This window comes from Falco cherrug, chromosome 15 (genome assembly GCF_023634085.1).
Source record: "Falco cherrug isolate bFalChe1 chromosome 15, bFalChe1.pri, whole genome shotgun sequence".
Lineage (NCBI taxonomy): Eukaryota > Metazoa > Chordata > Aves > Falconiformes > Falconidae > Falco > Falco cherrug.
The window spans coordinates 13,217,833-13,233,998 of record NC_073711.1 but is presented as its reverse complement, the minus strand read 5'-3'; the positions used below and the strand labels follow the sequence as shown (position 1 = coordinate 13,233,998).

At 42.2% G+C, this 16,166-nt stretch overlaps 1 protein-coding gene across 6 annotated transcripts in view; it reads left to right on the top strand.

Annotated features, from left to right (window-relative positions):
* The first annotated feature begins 97 nt into the window (after positions 1 to 97).
* The window catches only part of TAF1 (TATA-box binding protein associated factor 1), a 32,491-nt gene continuing 16,422 nt past the window's right edge, over positions 98 to 16,166 (top strand). For 4 of the 6 annotated variants that reach the window (XM_055727369.1, XM_055727366.1, XM_055727365.1 and 1 more), the window contains exons 1-20: positions 98 to 248; positions 352 to 469; positions 937 to 1,053; positions 2,020 to 2,139; positions 2,574 to 2,815; positions 4,850 to 5,068; positions 5,505 to 5,723; positions 5,909 to 6,110; positions 7,380 to 7,496; positions 7,865 to 8,032; positions 9,599 to 9,726; positions 9,838 to 9,945; positions 10,788 to 10,961; positions 11,065 to 11,238; positions 11,323 to 11,427; positions 12,776 to 12,976; positions 13,872 to 14,013; positions 14,775 to 14,905; positions 15,454 to 15,534; positions 15,947 to 16,096. In XM_055727369.1, the coding sequence (XP_055583344.1) occupies positions 123 to 248; positions 352 to 469; positions 937 to 1,053; positions 2,020 to 2,139; positions 2,574 to 2,815; positions 4,850 to 5,068; positions 5,505 to 5,723; positions 5,909 to 6,110; positions 7,380 to 7,496; positions 7,865 to 8,032; positions 9,599 to 9,726; positions 9,838 to 9,945; positions 10,788 to 10,961; positions 11,065 to 11,238; positions 11,323 to 11,427; positions 12,776 to 12,976; positions 13,872 to 14,013; positions 14,775 to 14,905; positions 15,454 to 15,534; positions 15,947 to 16,096 (3,042 nt within the window). In that variant the 5' untranslated portion in view covers positions 98 to 122. The remainder of the gene's footprint in view (positions 249 to 351; positions 470 to 936; positions 1,054 to 2,019; positions 2,140 to 2,573; positions 2,816 to 4,849; positions 5,069 to 5,504; positions 5,724 to 5,908; positions 6,111 to 7,379; positions 7,497 to 7,864; positions 8,033 to 9,598; positions 9,727 to 9,837; positions 9,946 to 10,787; positions 10,962 to 11,064; positions 11,239 to 11,322; positions 11,428 to 12,775; positions 12,977 to 13,871; positions 14,014 to 14,774; positions 14,906 to 15,453; positions 15,535 to 15,946; positions 16,097 to 16,166) is intronic. The other 2 variants (XM_055727370.1, XM_055727368.1) reach the window with 1 other exon arrangement.

Genomic DNA, 16,166 nt, shown 5'->3' with positions numbered 1-16,166 from the left:
GCCTCCGCGCTTCCTTGGGGCGGGCCGGGCCGCCGGGGGGCGCTGCGGGCGCGGCAGGCGGGGCGGGGTTTCCCGCGGGGAGCGCCGGGGTCGCGCTTCCGCTTCCGGGTGGCGCTGGCGCGATGTCAGACTCGGAGAGCGAGGAGGAGGCGGATGGCGGCCGCGCCGAGCCCTTCTCGCTGGCCGGGTTCCTCTTCGGCAACATCAATGAGGCGGGGCAGCTGGAGGGGGACAGCGTCCTCGACAAGGTAGGGCTGTGCCACCGCGGGCCGGGGCCGGGCAGGCGGCTGAGGGCTCGGCCCGGCCTCCCGGCGGAGCCTCCCGGCTGGGACGTTGCTATGGTCTCTGCAGGAATCCAAGAAGCATCTGGCCGGGCTGGGTGTGCTGGGACTGGGCAACCTGATCACTGAGATCACAGCCAGCGAGGACGACAGCCCAGAGGCTGATGGAGCCCACTTGGATGAGGAAGGTTTGGCACTGGGGTGCCCGCGGTTACACATAACAGGGGCTGCGGGGTCAGAGCTCTGCTAGGGAGGAAGAAACACACCCGGGTCATCTGGGGCCGCAAGGAATGTTGTGGTGGTGTCTGGTCAGAGGGCCTCTGGCAAATGCCTTGCCTTCTGCTTCTTGCCAGAGTGAATCCCACGTTCTCTCCTGGTGACTTTTGCACTTCTTCTCTTTCTTTTTTTAATATATTTTTATTTAACTTGTTTCTCCTTGGTTACCAGTCTTTAGGGTAAATTCAGAGCTCTTGAAGCTTTTGGGTGGAACAAGGGGAAGAATACTCTGATGGTTATCATCATGTTAATCAGATGGTTTTGTTCCTCTAAGAAAAGGAAGCATAGGAAAAAAATCATATGTACACGGTGAAGTCTGAAGTTAGCAATATATATATTAGGATAAAGTTTTGTGTGACTGGATTTGTTTTCTTCCTAGGCTGGGTTAAGAGCACAGAGGATGCTGTTGATTATTCGGATATTAATGAAGTGGCAGAAGACGAGAGCCGTAGGTATAAGCAGGCAATGGGCAGCCTGCAGCTGGTTCGAAGACCAGGTAAATGGGATTCACGTTTCAGCTCTAGCTGTAGGAGGTATTTTGGGGCAGTGGGCCCTGACAGTGCCTTTACACAGCTAACGTCATGCCTTTTCACTCCTTGCTTCAAGAACACAATGTAAGGTTTTGTGAAACGGTGTTCATGGGATGCAGCCACTGCCTGGTATCTTACTTTTTTAAAGAGTTAGTTCTTCAGTAAACTACGCAGAAGAGAAACCAGGATCCTCCTTTTGCTCTGGGATCCCCTGCAGAGAATATTCAATACCTGCTCATGTTTTTTAAGCTGTTCTTAGGAAGAGGGTTATGCAGGAGGCCAGGTGCTTCTCAGAGATACTCAAAGATAGACATAAGGTCCTGATCCCTTAGAGAGTCATTTCAATCTTAATATCTCTCTTCTGTTTTACCTTTGAAATCTTGTTCTGAAATGACCTGAGAAGGTACTTTGGTTCTTTTGTTGGTCCTAGGGATCTCTGTCTGGCCTAGAACAGATTTTCAAAAACACGTAGCTTTTCCTTTTCAGTGGCTGCTAGTGTAAATGCTAAATCTTTGCGTATTCCTTAAAGCTGGCTTATGCTTAACCTTTCTGTTGATATATTGTGTTTAGTGGGATGTAATGGTAATTTGGTCTTTGTAACCACATTTTCGTTGCTGCTTTAGCAGCTTTATTTGCTCTGCAAAGTGTGAATAAGGGAGGAGGTAGCAGGAAAGAAAAAAAAAGTATATTTTAAGTGCTTCAGTCATCTTTCTGTCAGTTTGCCTTTTTCTTTCCTTCCCACTCTTTCTTAAATTTCAATCTTGCAAATAAGTTTGTGCAGGAAGCCAAATTTGTAAGTTTTGCATCTAGTTACAAAATGAGAATGGTCTTCTCATCAGGTTGGGACAGGTATGAGGCAGTATAAATGGGAAGGGTGCCTGGTTCCCTTTTATTGCCTGCTTAATATGCAGTCTTGTCTCCTGACTGGTTAGATGATGATGAGGATGATTACGATGCTGATTGTGAAGATATTGATTCCAAGCTGATGCCGCCGCCACCACCGCCTCCAGTACCTGGAAAGAAAGAAGATGAAAAGGATGCAGCATCCACTGGTGAGTGAGGACTTTCTTTCTAGCAATATGAATGTCTGAAGGAAGCAAACACTGCTGTTTAGCAGTTTGTTCTGCGGCAAGCACCACACGTCGTCGCAATTCGCTCTGCAGACTGCATCTAAAGGTGGGTCTTTGTTCTGATACACAGTGTTACAGGACTGTCTGAAACACAGGGTGAAATATTTCCAGTGATTGTTAAAATACTGATATTGACAATGAAACTACTTTTTTATCTCATCCTCTCAGTTGTGGCTGGGAAATTCACCTGGAACGCTTAGGATAAAATGAAAGGTTAAACCAGTATGGTACTCGTAACACCTGCAGAGGCTTAGTTTTTGCATAACTTGGTATAAACAGTAGATGTGGCATTATGGGATTGTACTAGGGGACAGGGAGGAAACCTGTTTGTTTATAAGGTGCTTGTTCTATTGTAGTATCTGAAGATGGAGACGGTATCATTTTGCCCTCCATCATTGCTCCTTCCTCTGCTGCCTCCGACAAGGTGGATTTCAGCAGCAGCTCTGATTCTGAGTCAGAGATGGGACCTCAAGAAGCCAGGCAGGCAGAATCCAAGGAAGGCAAACTCACACTTCCTCTTGCAGGAATCATGCAGCGAGATGCTACCAAACAGTTGCCAAGTGTTACAGAGCTCTTCCCGGAGTTTCGACCAGGCAAGGTATTGTAAGAGATACGTGGAAGTGACAGAAACTGTATCATGCAAGCCTCTAAATATGAATGAGATAGTATTAAGGGTATGTAGTAAGTAATTGCATAGATGTTCTTGCTCATCTCAGTATTTTCTTTATTTTCTGTGTGCTGCTAATTCCAGACAGCTGAACATGTAATGCCTTTCCTGCCATTTGCAGGAGCCTCTTAAAAAGTGTCATATAAATCAGGGTGTGAAATAGCATGTTGCTGTTCTGTAAGACCATTGCACAGGCTGTTGCTTTGTGAAAATTGTTTCTTTGAGGTAGTAGAGATTACTTTTGCCAGATGATAAATAACCATAATGCTAATCTGTCTGCTTTCTGGCTTTTCTGACAAAATATTTGCTCCTCCTTTCATGCTGTCCTGAACTTGATGTGCTTTTCCTGAAACAATTTGTGATTTGTATCCTTTAGTTAATCCTTCCTCAAAACTGCTCTGAGTGTGGATCAGAAATTAGCTCAATAACAAACTGGTTGAAAGAATGATTGTTCTTTGCACAAAGCAAATTCATTACAATACTTTCCTAAATGCTCCCAAATAGCAAATGTAGTGGATGTATTTCAGTAATGATTTTGAAAGTTTCAAAGCTGCAAGAGGAGAAGGAGAATAAAGGTGAGCTCACAGTTGCCAAGCAGATGGTTGTGAGCCAGTATAACTTGGTTTTATGTGTGCCTCCATCATAGGCCTTGTGTAAGGAGCTGAGCAGTTTGCATAATTAAATGTCATGTTTTAATGATTTAGCTAACTGCTGTCTATTAGAAATCTAGGTGAGGCTCTAGCACAGAAGTTAGCCTTCTGGATGCTCTCTTGGCTTTTGCAAATTTGATGTTTCCTGTGTTAATGTATTCTCTATCAGTTGACCTGTTCATTTCTTTGGTCCTCAACATATAATGTCGGTGTTGAACACGCCCAGTGGGTGTAGGAATCAGTGCAAGCTGTTAATGCTGAGTACTTCTCGTAATAATTCATGAGCACCAGAGCTGGCAAAGCCTGAAATTCTGTAGATTTGGCTGTGACGATTGATGTCTAAGAATGTGCGTGTTATTGTAGCACTGTTTTTCTGGAGGAAACCACTTAAAATAGCATGTGGAGAAGCGGAGTTTTGTGTTTCATTTAAACTGTTAGCAGCTAAACTATGTCTGAGACCTTTGCCCTTTGTGAAGGGTTATTGAAAATGGCCAAAGGGTTCAGAAGTGATCTAGGGGAGTTTTGGGAAGAAGGATAACGTGGATGTGGGCAGAGATAAGACAGTGGTCACATAAACATCGTTTCCCTTGGGGATCAGTGGAACAGATTAACAGGGAACATTAATAGGATGTCTCTTTACAAATCTTTGATTCTAATTCCTGTTGCCTAAATCTGTCAGTTTGGGAATAATGCTTTCCCTCTTTATAAGAGTGTTCTGAAGAAACCATTGTCAGTGCTTAAAACCCAGCGATCTTAATTGCGGAAGAAACAGAAGAGAAAGTTTGTCATTGTCATTAGTGCAGGTTATGGAGGTATGGAGTTATGGAGTATGCATATAGGAGAACTACGTTATGGTGGAAATAAAAATGCATGTTGCTTAAAAATCTTGCTTTATATAACTTTCTTCTAGCTTTGTCTCTTTTGCTAATAATTTTGTCAGCTCTTCTTCAATCTCCATGTGTCTTTCTGAAGGTTGTGGATTGTTCAAAATGAAAATAATTATTTCCAGGTGGTGTCTTGCCACATGCCCAATATGTAAAGGCAATCTTTCTTCCCTCTGTTGAGTTTTCTTGTGTCTGAAATTAAGAATAAATCCTTTTGAAAAGGAAGGACTTATCAAACAGATGTATCAAAAACATTTTTTTCAAGTATAACCAAGAGATTGTTCATTGCATCAGCGGCTGGGATTGTAGTACAGGCCGAGCTTCTGAATTTCAGGGTGGTCTCTTTTGTTACTGCTTTTCAGGTGAGGGAAAGACAGACAAGCATTCCACAGTGTTTTTTTCTCTGACCCTCTTGTTTTTTTCTGTTCTAGGTGCTGCGTTTCCTGCGTCTCTTTGGCCCTGGAAAGAATGTTCCATCGGTTTGGCGTAGTGCCCGAAGGAAACGCAAGAAGAAACATCGGGAGTTGGCACAGGAAGTGCAGATGCAGGAGGGTGAAGTTGTAGTTGAGAGTGGAATGGAAGGAAAATCTCCTTGGGAATATGAGTTTGCTGCTCCTCCCCCTCCTGAGCAGTGCCTTTCAGATGATGAGGTGGGATATCTGAGACTCGGAGAGGGTCGCCAGCTAGCACTGGGGGTAGTAGTGGATTGGACAGCGACTTTTAGGGTAAAGAGCTTTTCCTCTAAAATAAAACTGGAGGACAGGGTTGGCTTGTATTTCAACTGTGCAGAAGCTCTTCTCCAGATACTAGTCAGTGACTTCAGGTGATTGCTTCTTACTGAGAAGGCTGCATCCATGGTACACGATCAATAGGAGAGCTTATCCTCTTTGTTTCAAGAAGAAATCTCTGTGTTCTTGGAAGTCTAATTGCAGAACATTCTTAAGGCAGCTAGTAAGTATGGAAAAGCACTTCTGAGAAATACTTTTCTCCTCCGAGAATAAGCTGAGAAACTTGGAAGGAAGAAATCTCTTACTGACACTTAGATAGACCATCAGTGTAACCATTTCCTCCTTTGCTGTGCTTCAGATTACCATGATGGCACCTGTGGAATCGAAATTTTCCCAGTCAGCTGGTGATACAGACAAAGTGACAGATACAAAGCCTAAAGTGGCAGAATGGCGCTATGGCCCGGCACAGCTCTGGTACGATATGCTGGGGATCCCTGAAGATGGCAGTGGATTTGATTATGGTTTCAAGCTGAAAGAGAAGAAAGAGCAGGAGGTTAAAGGACACACAGATGACGGGGTAAGAGGGGAACTGTGGGAGAAGGTGTGGAGATGTGTGTGGCTCTGGGGATTGCTGCACAGGGAGAGCTTGGTGATGGGCCGGTGGGTGGTTGTGTACCATACAGAATGAGTTTTAATTTTCCTGCTTTAGTTTGAAGTCATAAAATCAGTGCAGGTCTTTAAGTAACGATTCTTTCCTTCCAGGATGCAGGGTTGATGGATGAGAAGGATGATCTGCTAGCTGATGAGCACTTCCTCATGGTGACACAGCTCCAATGGGAGGATGATGTGATCTGGAATGGAGAAGATGTCAAGCACAAAGGGACTAAGACACAGCGGGCAAGTTTGGCAGGCTGGCTGCCATCCAGCATGACTAGAAATGCCACTGCATATAATGCACAACAAGGTAATCAATGGTCTGTTATGAATTGTACTTGCTGTACCTGAGCTGACTCATTGCATGCTTTCATCTCAAATACAGAACATAATTCTTCCTGTCAGGGAATCTTTTTAGGCAAAATCACAACTCCGCTCAGAATTCTGAAACTTTCTTTCTTTCCAAAAACAGGGTAGGTCCCTTCTGTTAAAGAAAATATCAGCTCTGGCTTTCTTCTCTCCATGTGAAATACCAGATGCTAGATACATCTACATTAGTTTCAAGCAATGCTACGTTTAGGATATTTGCTGTTTATAGGCCAATGGAATTTTCTTTATATGAGGGGTTTTTTTTCAGTTGGAAGAATTGTGTAGAAGTCTTCTGAAGTTTTTCCTGAACTAATAATGGTATTCTGTTTTTTCTAGATAGGAAGTAACAAGTCTTACAAGCCTCAGACTTCTCTTAGACACAGATGCTTTTTAAATTTAAATTGTTAGTGCAGAATGCATGTTTATTGTCTGGTTGTTGTATCTTACCCTGCTTCTACAAGGAAGGACTAATGGGATTGTCAAATCTTTATTGGATACTAGTGTCAAGCCTTTACTGTTCAGCTATGAGTACAAGACACTCTGAGAATTTGGGTAGGTGAATTGGAGATGGCTTTTTATAACAGTTTTCATTTCAGCACAGTTGTGCCTGAGCTAACCAGGCCTGGGCTTGCTGTGTTTCAGTCCCATCAAAAGCTATAGTAACACGTTAAACACGGTTGGTCTGTTCACATGTGTTAGATCTTACACCTTCCAGAAGCATTAACTTAAGTGACACAAGTGACGTGAGCATAGGTGAGTTGGTCTGCCCTGGGAAAAGCTGCCTGCACAGAACAATTCCTTGAGGTCTGCTTGGCCATCCTTTTTTTTTTATGACAGTTTACCATAAGACAGGAAGCTGCTGGAGGCCAGTCCAACTGTTTGTCAGTGGCAACTGTCTGCTCAAGGCCTCTCACTTTTATAGATACCATGTAGAAATGCACCTTACGCACTGCCATGGAGCATGTGCAAAGCAAGCCAAACATAACTTTGTAGAGCCTGCAGACTCCAGCAGTAAGCTGTGAGTGAATGTGTTTTTGTTAAGTCGTACCTGTGCTAATGACAGATGACCCTTGGTGATAGGAGCAGCAGGCCCATGCGGGTTCAGGCTGGGATTCACTGCATGCAGCCCGCAAGTTCTGATTTAAGGCAGTGCAACGCCCCCTAACCTTCCCACTCCAGCTAACCTTCCTTTTGTTTTCCCTTTTTCTAGGTTTGAACCGCAGTGGCTCTTTGCTCAATCCACCAATTCCACTAGCACAGAAACCAAGTGTGGCAGGAGTCCTAGGTATAGCAAAGGGCAAAGAAAAGCAGGCCTCTGAACAGCAAGGTAATGAGGACGTCAATCTTTGGCCTATGAATAGGTGCATGTGAGACGTGTTTCTGTATAGACTTGCATTCTGGGTCCTTTTTTAGCAGCAAGGTGTAGATAAAAGGGATACTTGTTGTCTCTAAGACCTGGTAGAGACCCTGTTTCATTCTTTGGGCTTCTCTGTGTTTCAGAGGAGCAAAATCTATAACCACGGGTAAAACTGAGACTTGGGGCTCAGCTTCCTTTTTGTTTCCAAGGTGAGTTTTCTTTAGGCCCTGAAAGATGGGGGAAGTTGAGGGAATAAGATGTGGGGATAAGCTGTGAAATGGTTTTCTGCCAAGGTAGCGTGTAAAACTCTTAAGGATTCTACCTTACGATTGTTGCAGTTTCCCTGGATGAAGACAAGCCCTGGTACTCTATTTTCCCAATTGATAATGAAGAGCTAGTATACGGCCGTTGGGAAGACAGTATCATCTGGGATGATCAGGCAATGGAAACCTACTTGGATCCCCCTGTCTTAACGCTTGATCCAAATGATGAAAACATTATTCTAGGTATGTTTATGGCATCCAGAAATTGTACTCAAATGGGAAAAGACAAGTGGAAATGGAAGCAAGGATTTATGGTCAGACTGTAATGGAAATAAGTGGACTGGGGCAATACTTCACGGTGTTCCTTTGTTCTAGCTTTGCAAGATAACTTGCAAGTAATCAAAGGTCTAAGCAGAAGATGGCAACACAATAATGGTGTGGTATATACTTTCAGCTCACAAGTTAAAAGCAGTAAGAGGAGAGTAAAAATTAATGCCCTGAAACTTAAATTTAACATAATTAAACTGACTCTTGGTGTGGTTTAGAAGTGATTATATTAATTTTACTTGCATGCATTTTGGTTTGAAGAGGGATGGTAGAGAAGTAAACCACAAACTAGCCCATGCCATTCTCAGCATGGCTTGTATTCAAAGCCTGTGGAAGCAGATTTCGTTAAGCCTCTTTCAGGCTGTGGTACTGGCACATGAGAGCAATGGCTTTGCATAATACCTGTCAGCAGTTATGTTACATCAAGCTACAAAATGGCTCAGTGTTCCTGGAGTTTGATTTAAATGTACTCCCTGCGTATTGCTACAAGCTGGAGAGATTTGGACCACTAAAATCAGCACTTTCTCTTAGATCTGTGGGTTGGTAATCTTCAAGCAGCCTTATGTAGTTTAAGGATAGGCATGTCTTGCTACACTTCCATGTGGTCTGGAGTGCATGTACTTTCCTCAGGGAAGGGGGTCAGTTCTAAGAATTCCTATATCTATTAATTGGTTTGGTTTTGGTATTAGCCAGCAACCTTGAAAATCACTCTTGATTTGAGCTTGGTTAAAGTAAAGAAAGTAGACTTGCAGTATTTTCTTTCCAAGTCTGAAATACACCACAAAATTGCAGGTGTTTGTGTAAATAGTGACAAAGGTGAATCCATTCTTATAGAGTGACATGAGGTCTGTGCATGACGTTGATACAGTTTACCAAGCCCATGTTAGTAGGCCCTGCTTCTCATGTGACAATTTTACTTCACAAATTGCTAAGTTTTAAAATTCATGCTACTTTCCTGGAATTTTTCAGGCATCCATTTTGGGTTCAGGTCTGTATTATCTTTGACTTCAGACTCACATTCATGTTGTATGTATGTGGGGAAGAAAAGGATTATTAATACATGTAGTTGGGAAACAGTACTGGCGCTCCTGTTGCCTTGACTCTCAACTGTTTAGAATAGCTTTGGCAGAACAGATGCTATTTCTTGTACTTTCACTGATTAGATGATTAGTAAATTTTGTGTTGAGTAGTAGTTACCACAAGCAATCCCCACAGTCACCCTCCTCCCACTCAAATTTACTCACTGCTGAAGAAGATAAGTTAGAGATTTAAGCATGGAGATTTTCTGTGTTTGTTGAGCTTGTTTCATATTAATCTGTGTGAAGGAAAATGGGGGAGGAGTGTGGAAGGAGGATAGTCACCCCAGAAACTGAACAAAAAGGCTAAGATGTCTGGAGCAAGCTGCAGCTCAGTAGGAGGTTGTGGTGTTGGAAAGGGAACCCTAGGACAAGTGCTTTAGAGTGTGACTCCTTGTGTTTTTAGAAATTCCTGATGAAAAGGAAGAAATGACTTTGAACTCTCCGTCCAAGGAAAACAAGAAAGAATCTTCTCTAAAGAAGAGTCGAATCCTGTTGGGAAAAACAGGTGTCATCAAGGAAGAACCACAGCAGGTCAGCATAAGCTTTAGCACCTTGTAGGTTGGGAATGATGTGGAAGGAGTGTGGGTTTTTTTGGCTTTTTGGTTTTCTTGACACCTCTCTCTCTGTTTAAAATTGAATTAGAACATGTCTCAGCCAGAGGTGAAGGATCCCTGGAACCTCTCCAATGATGAGTTTTACTACCCCAAACAGCAGGGACTTCGAGGAACCTTTGGAGGCAACATCATTCAGGTAGTCACAGTAGTGTTTGCTATAGAGGGAGAGCTAGAGTGTGTTGGTAGGTGGGTTCTAGTTGAGAGTGTGATTTAGGATCTGTAGAAAACCACTTTAGATTACAGCAGGTCAGTTAAGTGTTCATGAGAGAGTTTTTAAATGTTTAATTAAAATGATTAGAAAAGCATTTGAACTAGCTTTTCTTGATTGCCCCATCAAACTGAGATTTGGGTCTTGCTGTATCAGACTTGCCATCCTTTTGGTTGGTGTCTCTTTCTGTAGTACTTTCTGAAGCAGTAGTGGAAGGGGGGAAAGTGGTGCAGGTAGTCAAGAAGTGAAGCTGTACTTCTGCTATTAGTGTGTTTTAATCTGGATGTTACCAAAATAATGTAGTTAATGATGAATTTGAACTACTGCTCACTAGCCCTAGGTGAAGAGGTGAGGGCTTTTTTTCCTCCTTTGTTGTGATAGTCAGTGACCTCTTCTAAAACCCCATCTGATTCCAGCCGCTTCTGTAATGGGAAAAATATATAATTCCCAATGCACTTGTCTCCCACTGATAGGATAATGGCTTTGCATGCTTCTAGTTAATAAAAACAACCTCTCATTGGGTACCATTTGAAACAGTAAAATTAAAGTTGCCTCTGTACAGAAAGGAAAGATCTATATATGGACCTAAGCACGTTCTGTCAGAAGGCAACGTGTATGATAACAAGTGAATTTCAATGCACTAGTGTTACTGCTAGCAGACCTAAAAATATTACTAGGTTCTGTTATGTAAGGGTTAGCGGGATAGAAGGATGCTCTTGGTTTTGAGGTGATAGGTGTTGTTCTTAATACACGTTTTGTTCCTGTATTAGCACTCTATCCCAGCAGTGGAGCTTCGCCAGCCATTCTTTCCCACCCATATGGGTCCTATGAAGCTCCGACAATTTCATCGGCCTCCCTTGAAGAAATACTCTTTTGGTGCCTTGTCCCAGCCAGGGCCCCACGCTGTGCAACCCCTGCTGAAGCATATAAAAAAGAAAGCCAAGGTACAGTTACTTTTCTCTGTATCTGATGTCTGTTGTGGCTCCATTTGCACAGCAGGTCTGTTTGATGTGCTGTTTTCCTAACTCCGTCTTTTGACTGGCACAGATGAGAGAGCAGGAGCGTCAGGCTTCTGGCGGGGGTGAAATGTTCTTCATGCGCACACCACAGGACCTAACTGGCAAGGATGGGGATCTCATCCTTGCTGAATACAGTGAGGAAAATGCCCCTTTAATGATGCAGGTTGGCATGGCAACAAAGATCAAGAATTATTACAAAAGGGTGAGTACGCAGGTTTTGCTGTTGGACAGTGATTTTCTTCTGCCTTTCACTGAGTGCTAACTGCACGTTTGTTGCACATTGCAGAAACCTGGCAAAGATCCGGGAGCTCCAGATTGTAAATATGGTGAGACTGTTTATTGTCACACTTCTCCGTTCCTGGGTTCTCTGCATCCAGGCCAGTTACTGCAGGTGAGAAAAGCAAGCACAAGAAGATAGCAAAGTTGAATGTGGAGTAATAGGCAAATGTTTCGTGCCCTGTTTATTGAATCACAAATAATGCCTAGCTTCCAAAAAAACAGATTCTGTTTCATTTCCAGTTTAAGTCTCTTTGTTTACTGATAATAATTCACTTCTTGGCTTTTTTTTTATTTAAATAATCTCTGTAGTATGTTTTTTAAAATTGTTGTAGGAATTACAGGAATTGCAGGAAGTGAATATTTGCTGCTTTGCTTTGTAATGGCATTAGCGATACTATTACAGAGGACTCCGTGGAAGGCTAAAGCTGCTTGAATGTTGGTGAGCTCAGTGAATAGGAAACATGGATAGAAAACATGGATTTGTCATGGTCCAGGATGTGTTAGCAAAACCTTATGTGTACTTTCTGAGAAATGCACTGCTAGTTGTCTACTGGATAGTCTACCAGTTACTAGTCAGGTGTGTAGATTCCTGCTTTTTTGAGCCTTTATCTGTTGTTGAAATACATACAGTTGTGATAGTGAGAGGAAATAAGAGTGTTGTAAGGACCACCTGGTTACAAAATCCATTATAAATGTAAAAATAAATTTATTTCAGTTAATGCTAGCTGCTCTTGCTGCAGCAATAATTCTGTCCATGCTGCCCCACAGGAAAAAAGGGGTGAATGCTGATATTAGAGATTCATGACAGAACTGACAATGCTAATTGTTCAAGCCTAAGAAGACTTCATCATGGTTAAAACAGGACTTCTGGAAAGCTTGAAGTGAGGACAGGGCCATCTCAGGGAAAGCTTTGCAATGTGGATGAGGGTAGTGTGGGCGAGTAGCAGTGGGTAAGGCTTGTGGAAGCCCTACAGGTGGAGAAAAAAGCGTTTCTAGAAGATGGTCTTTCCAGTTCCACTCAGTCTAGTGTAGTATTACCTTTAAATGCTGAACTCTGCTGCTCTCTGCTTTTCTGGTTAAGTTCTTACAACCTCCTTTCCTGAGCAAAGTCTTCAGCCCTTGTTTCTGTTGCCTTCTCCCATGCCCAGACTGTGCGAGTGTCCTGGGCTGGTTTATAGTGTTCTTCTGCATATTTGTTCTTCCTGTCCCTTTTTAAAGTACTTCCTTAAAGGTTCAGTCCAAAGAGCCCTTCAAACTCTGCATTTGTTCTAGGTTTTCTTATGCTTTTGGGCTTTATCCGTGGTTATTCTTTGCATAAGCAAGGAATGTTCTGACTGTGCATCTACATTTATTTGTGATATAAATGATGGTGTACCATTTAAATGACTGTTTTTTATAGATGGACTTACAGAAAAATTGATCAAAACCTGACTTTCAAACTGTTGTATTTCTCTTACTAGGCATTTGAAAACAACCTTTTCCGGGCCCCTATCTATTTACATAAGATGCCTGAAACAGATTTCCTGATTATCCGAACACGACAAGGCTATTATGTTCGAGAATTAGTGGATATTTTTGTAGTTGGTCAGGAGTGCCCACTTTATGAAGTACCTGGTCCCAACTCTAAACGAGCTAACACTCATATCAGAGATTTTCTGCAGGTATGTTGTAAGAAACAGTTTGGGGATCTGAGGGGTCTTTGGAGGAAGCACATGGAGTAGGCACAGGCCTCATACAGGCAGCATTGCCCTGCTATGGCTCCCTTTTGTTTGTTTGTTTGTTTGGGTTTTGGGTTTTTTGGTTGTGAGAGTGCTGCAAGAGTTGGATGTTAACCATACAGACCATTTTGATTGTTGTTTAATCAACAATTTATAGCATGCTCCTTCTGTTTATTTGCATCCTACCTCATAAGTATACGATAGAGGCTTTTTATTAGCCAAAATAAAAGGTTATAAAATTATATAAAAGTGTAGGAAACTGAAGAAATTAGAATGAACTTTGAAGTGGGTATGCTGTATAAAATTACAGTTACATGGGTTACTAAGAGGCAGTTAAGGAGCCTTAGCACAGTCCTACTACACAGCATAGAATTAGAGTTGCTTTATACATCTTTGTTCATTTCCTAGATTTTGAGATAATTAAGCTTTGGGACTGTCAGTGACCGTTCAAATAAATATTTCCAAATTTAGATTTTGGGAGAAAATTTCTAGTAATTTACTGACAGTTTAATTCAAAGTTATAATTCAAGAGGTGTTTGCAGAGCAGGAAAATCCCTGCCATTCCCAAAGTTCAAGTTTCTTTACCAAAGCATGAACATTTCTAATATGATAATACACAATTTCAAGGCAAATATTTTTTCCATGTCTCATTCTTGGAAGCAGCTGAACCTGAAGTGGATGTGTAGCTTGGAAAACTTTACTAAGTAAATTTATTTTAAGAACAATGGGTTTTAAGTAGGAATTCTGAAGTAGTCACTAGAAACAGCATTGTCTGTAATGTCTTTGCATGTTTGTTGTATTCTTTCTTTGAACATCACAAATGAGTCTTGTTTTATAGGTGTTTATCTATCGCCTCTTCTGGAAAAGCAGAGACCGTCCTCGGAGAATTCGCATGGAGGATATAAAGAAGGCCTTTCCCTCACACTCGGAGAGTAGCATCCGAAAGCGGCTAAAGCTTTGTGCTGATTTCAAACGTACAGGTATTAAAAGATTTTATGTGGCAGGTAGCCTTTCTTTGCTGCTCTTGGGAGTTCCAGACGCAGCAGGAGGAGGCAACATCTCCTCCTTATAAACCATTATAAACATCTGTGTGAAGAACTGAAATGTAATCTGATGGCAGGTTTGTTCCAGTTTTTATAAACGTGCAATTTCTTCTGGCACAAGTGTGCTTGATGGTGAGAAATGGCTATAGTTTAGACATATATTTTTTTTTTATAACCTTTCGGGCAATGACTTACATTGTTACTTTAAAAGAATGACACTGACACATACACATTCCCTTCCCTCTGTGTATGGCTGTGTTGCGTGATGCCAGCAAAAGCTTGGCCCATCTTCATGAGTGTAATAGTGCAATAATGCTTTGAGAGCCTGAGTTCTGATTTTTGTATACACAGAATAATAAACAGGTGGTAATACAAAGGTTTTTAGGCTAGCCACAGGGAAAAGCAGTTTGAGGTGAGGAACTGAAGGTGGATTAAATGCTTTTGGAATGTACTTTTTACATTGAATGAGCATGGATGCATGAGGGCTTGCTGATGGAACAGGTGCTGGGTTAGGAGGCGTTGATTTAGACAAATGTAGAATTAAAAACCTATCAGTTTTAGTGGTCTGAGTGTCATGGTTTTGTCATACTTGCTCCTTTTGCTAGCATTGCAGCAGGGTACCAAATCTTGAAATAGGATTATGATGGCATCCGATATTTGTGGGAAACTACTCAGTGTTGGATCTGTGCATTTTTCAGGGATGGACTCAAATTGGTGGGTTTTAAAGCCAGATTTCAGATTGCCAACAGAGGAAGAGATCAGAGCAATGGTATCACCAGAACAGTGCTGTGCGTATTACAGCATGATTGCGGCTGAGCAGCGACTGAAGGTAAAAGCTCCTTGTAGGCTATAAGGCAGGTTACTGACAAGTAGTTCTGTGAAGGGTGAGGCTAGGTAACACCTTCTGCCTGAAGCTAATTTTGCTATAAAGTAGGCAAATCAGACTCTTGACTACTGGGTGACTTGCTGTTGCATAAAATGGGAGCTAAGTTCTTAAAGAAAGCTGTTATATTCTTACCACCTATTATTTAGGTTTTGAATTAGCTATGCTCAAAGGTAGCAAAGGGAAGGTACAAGAAAGGCGTACGTTTCTACCTGGAGCTCTACAGCAGAAAGTGACGAGTATGTGGCTGTGAGAGCGGCCGGTTATTTTTTTTGAAGTTGAGTGCACTATTTAGTTACGGAGTTTGACAAAATACCGGGCAGTTTGACATCTGTGATACTGTGGGTAACAGTGAATCTTGCAAACAACTGTCTGTGGAATTATGCTTGTTCAGCATCAGTCTCCACAGGATATTCATGATATGCTTCTAGTTCTCTGTCCGGTAACCTTTTTAAGACTTAGGGTTCTCATTTTTTCCTAATACTTCTCTGCAGGATGCAGGTTATGGGGAGAAATCCTTCTTTGCACCAGAAGAGGAGAATGAAGAGGATTTCCAAATGAAGATTGATGATGAGGTACTGTCAGAGCGATGCATGAGCATGAATGCTAATATATAAATCTGCATGGCAGGAGAGAAACGAGGTCTTTGTATTTAAAGGACGTATTTAAAGTAGGATTCAGTAGATCATATGTTCTTGTGACTTTCCCAGGAACTCTGCTGCCAAGCGTATGCCTGTGTTTGGGGATCCTTCTTGTCAGGTCCTTTCAGGACTAGGCTTTTTGCCTTAAATGCATTTTTATGAGTTACCTAGCACCTTGGTTCTTCATAGAGGTTTTATCAGAGCAGCTCAAGAATCAAGAAGTGGAATTCATCCTCATGTCAATTAAAAAGTTCTCAGTATGATTGGAAGAATCCAAAATAAAAAGCTTGGAATTCTCCTCTGTTGTAGCAGGATTGTGAGGGTGTGTTTCTTTGCTTGCTGGCAGGTGCGTACAGCTCCATGGAACACCACGCGAGCCTTCATTGCTGCTATGAAGGGCAAGTGCCTCCTAGAAGTAACTGGTGTAGCAGATCCTACCGGTTGTGGTGAAGGATTTTCTTATGTGAAGATTCCAAACAAACCAACTCAGCAGAAGGTATAGTTCCCAGGGTTGGGTTGGACAAGGAGCGAGAACTGCGAAGTCATGTGGGAGAAATGGAGTAAAT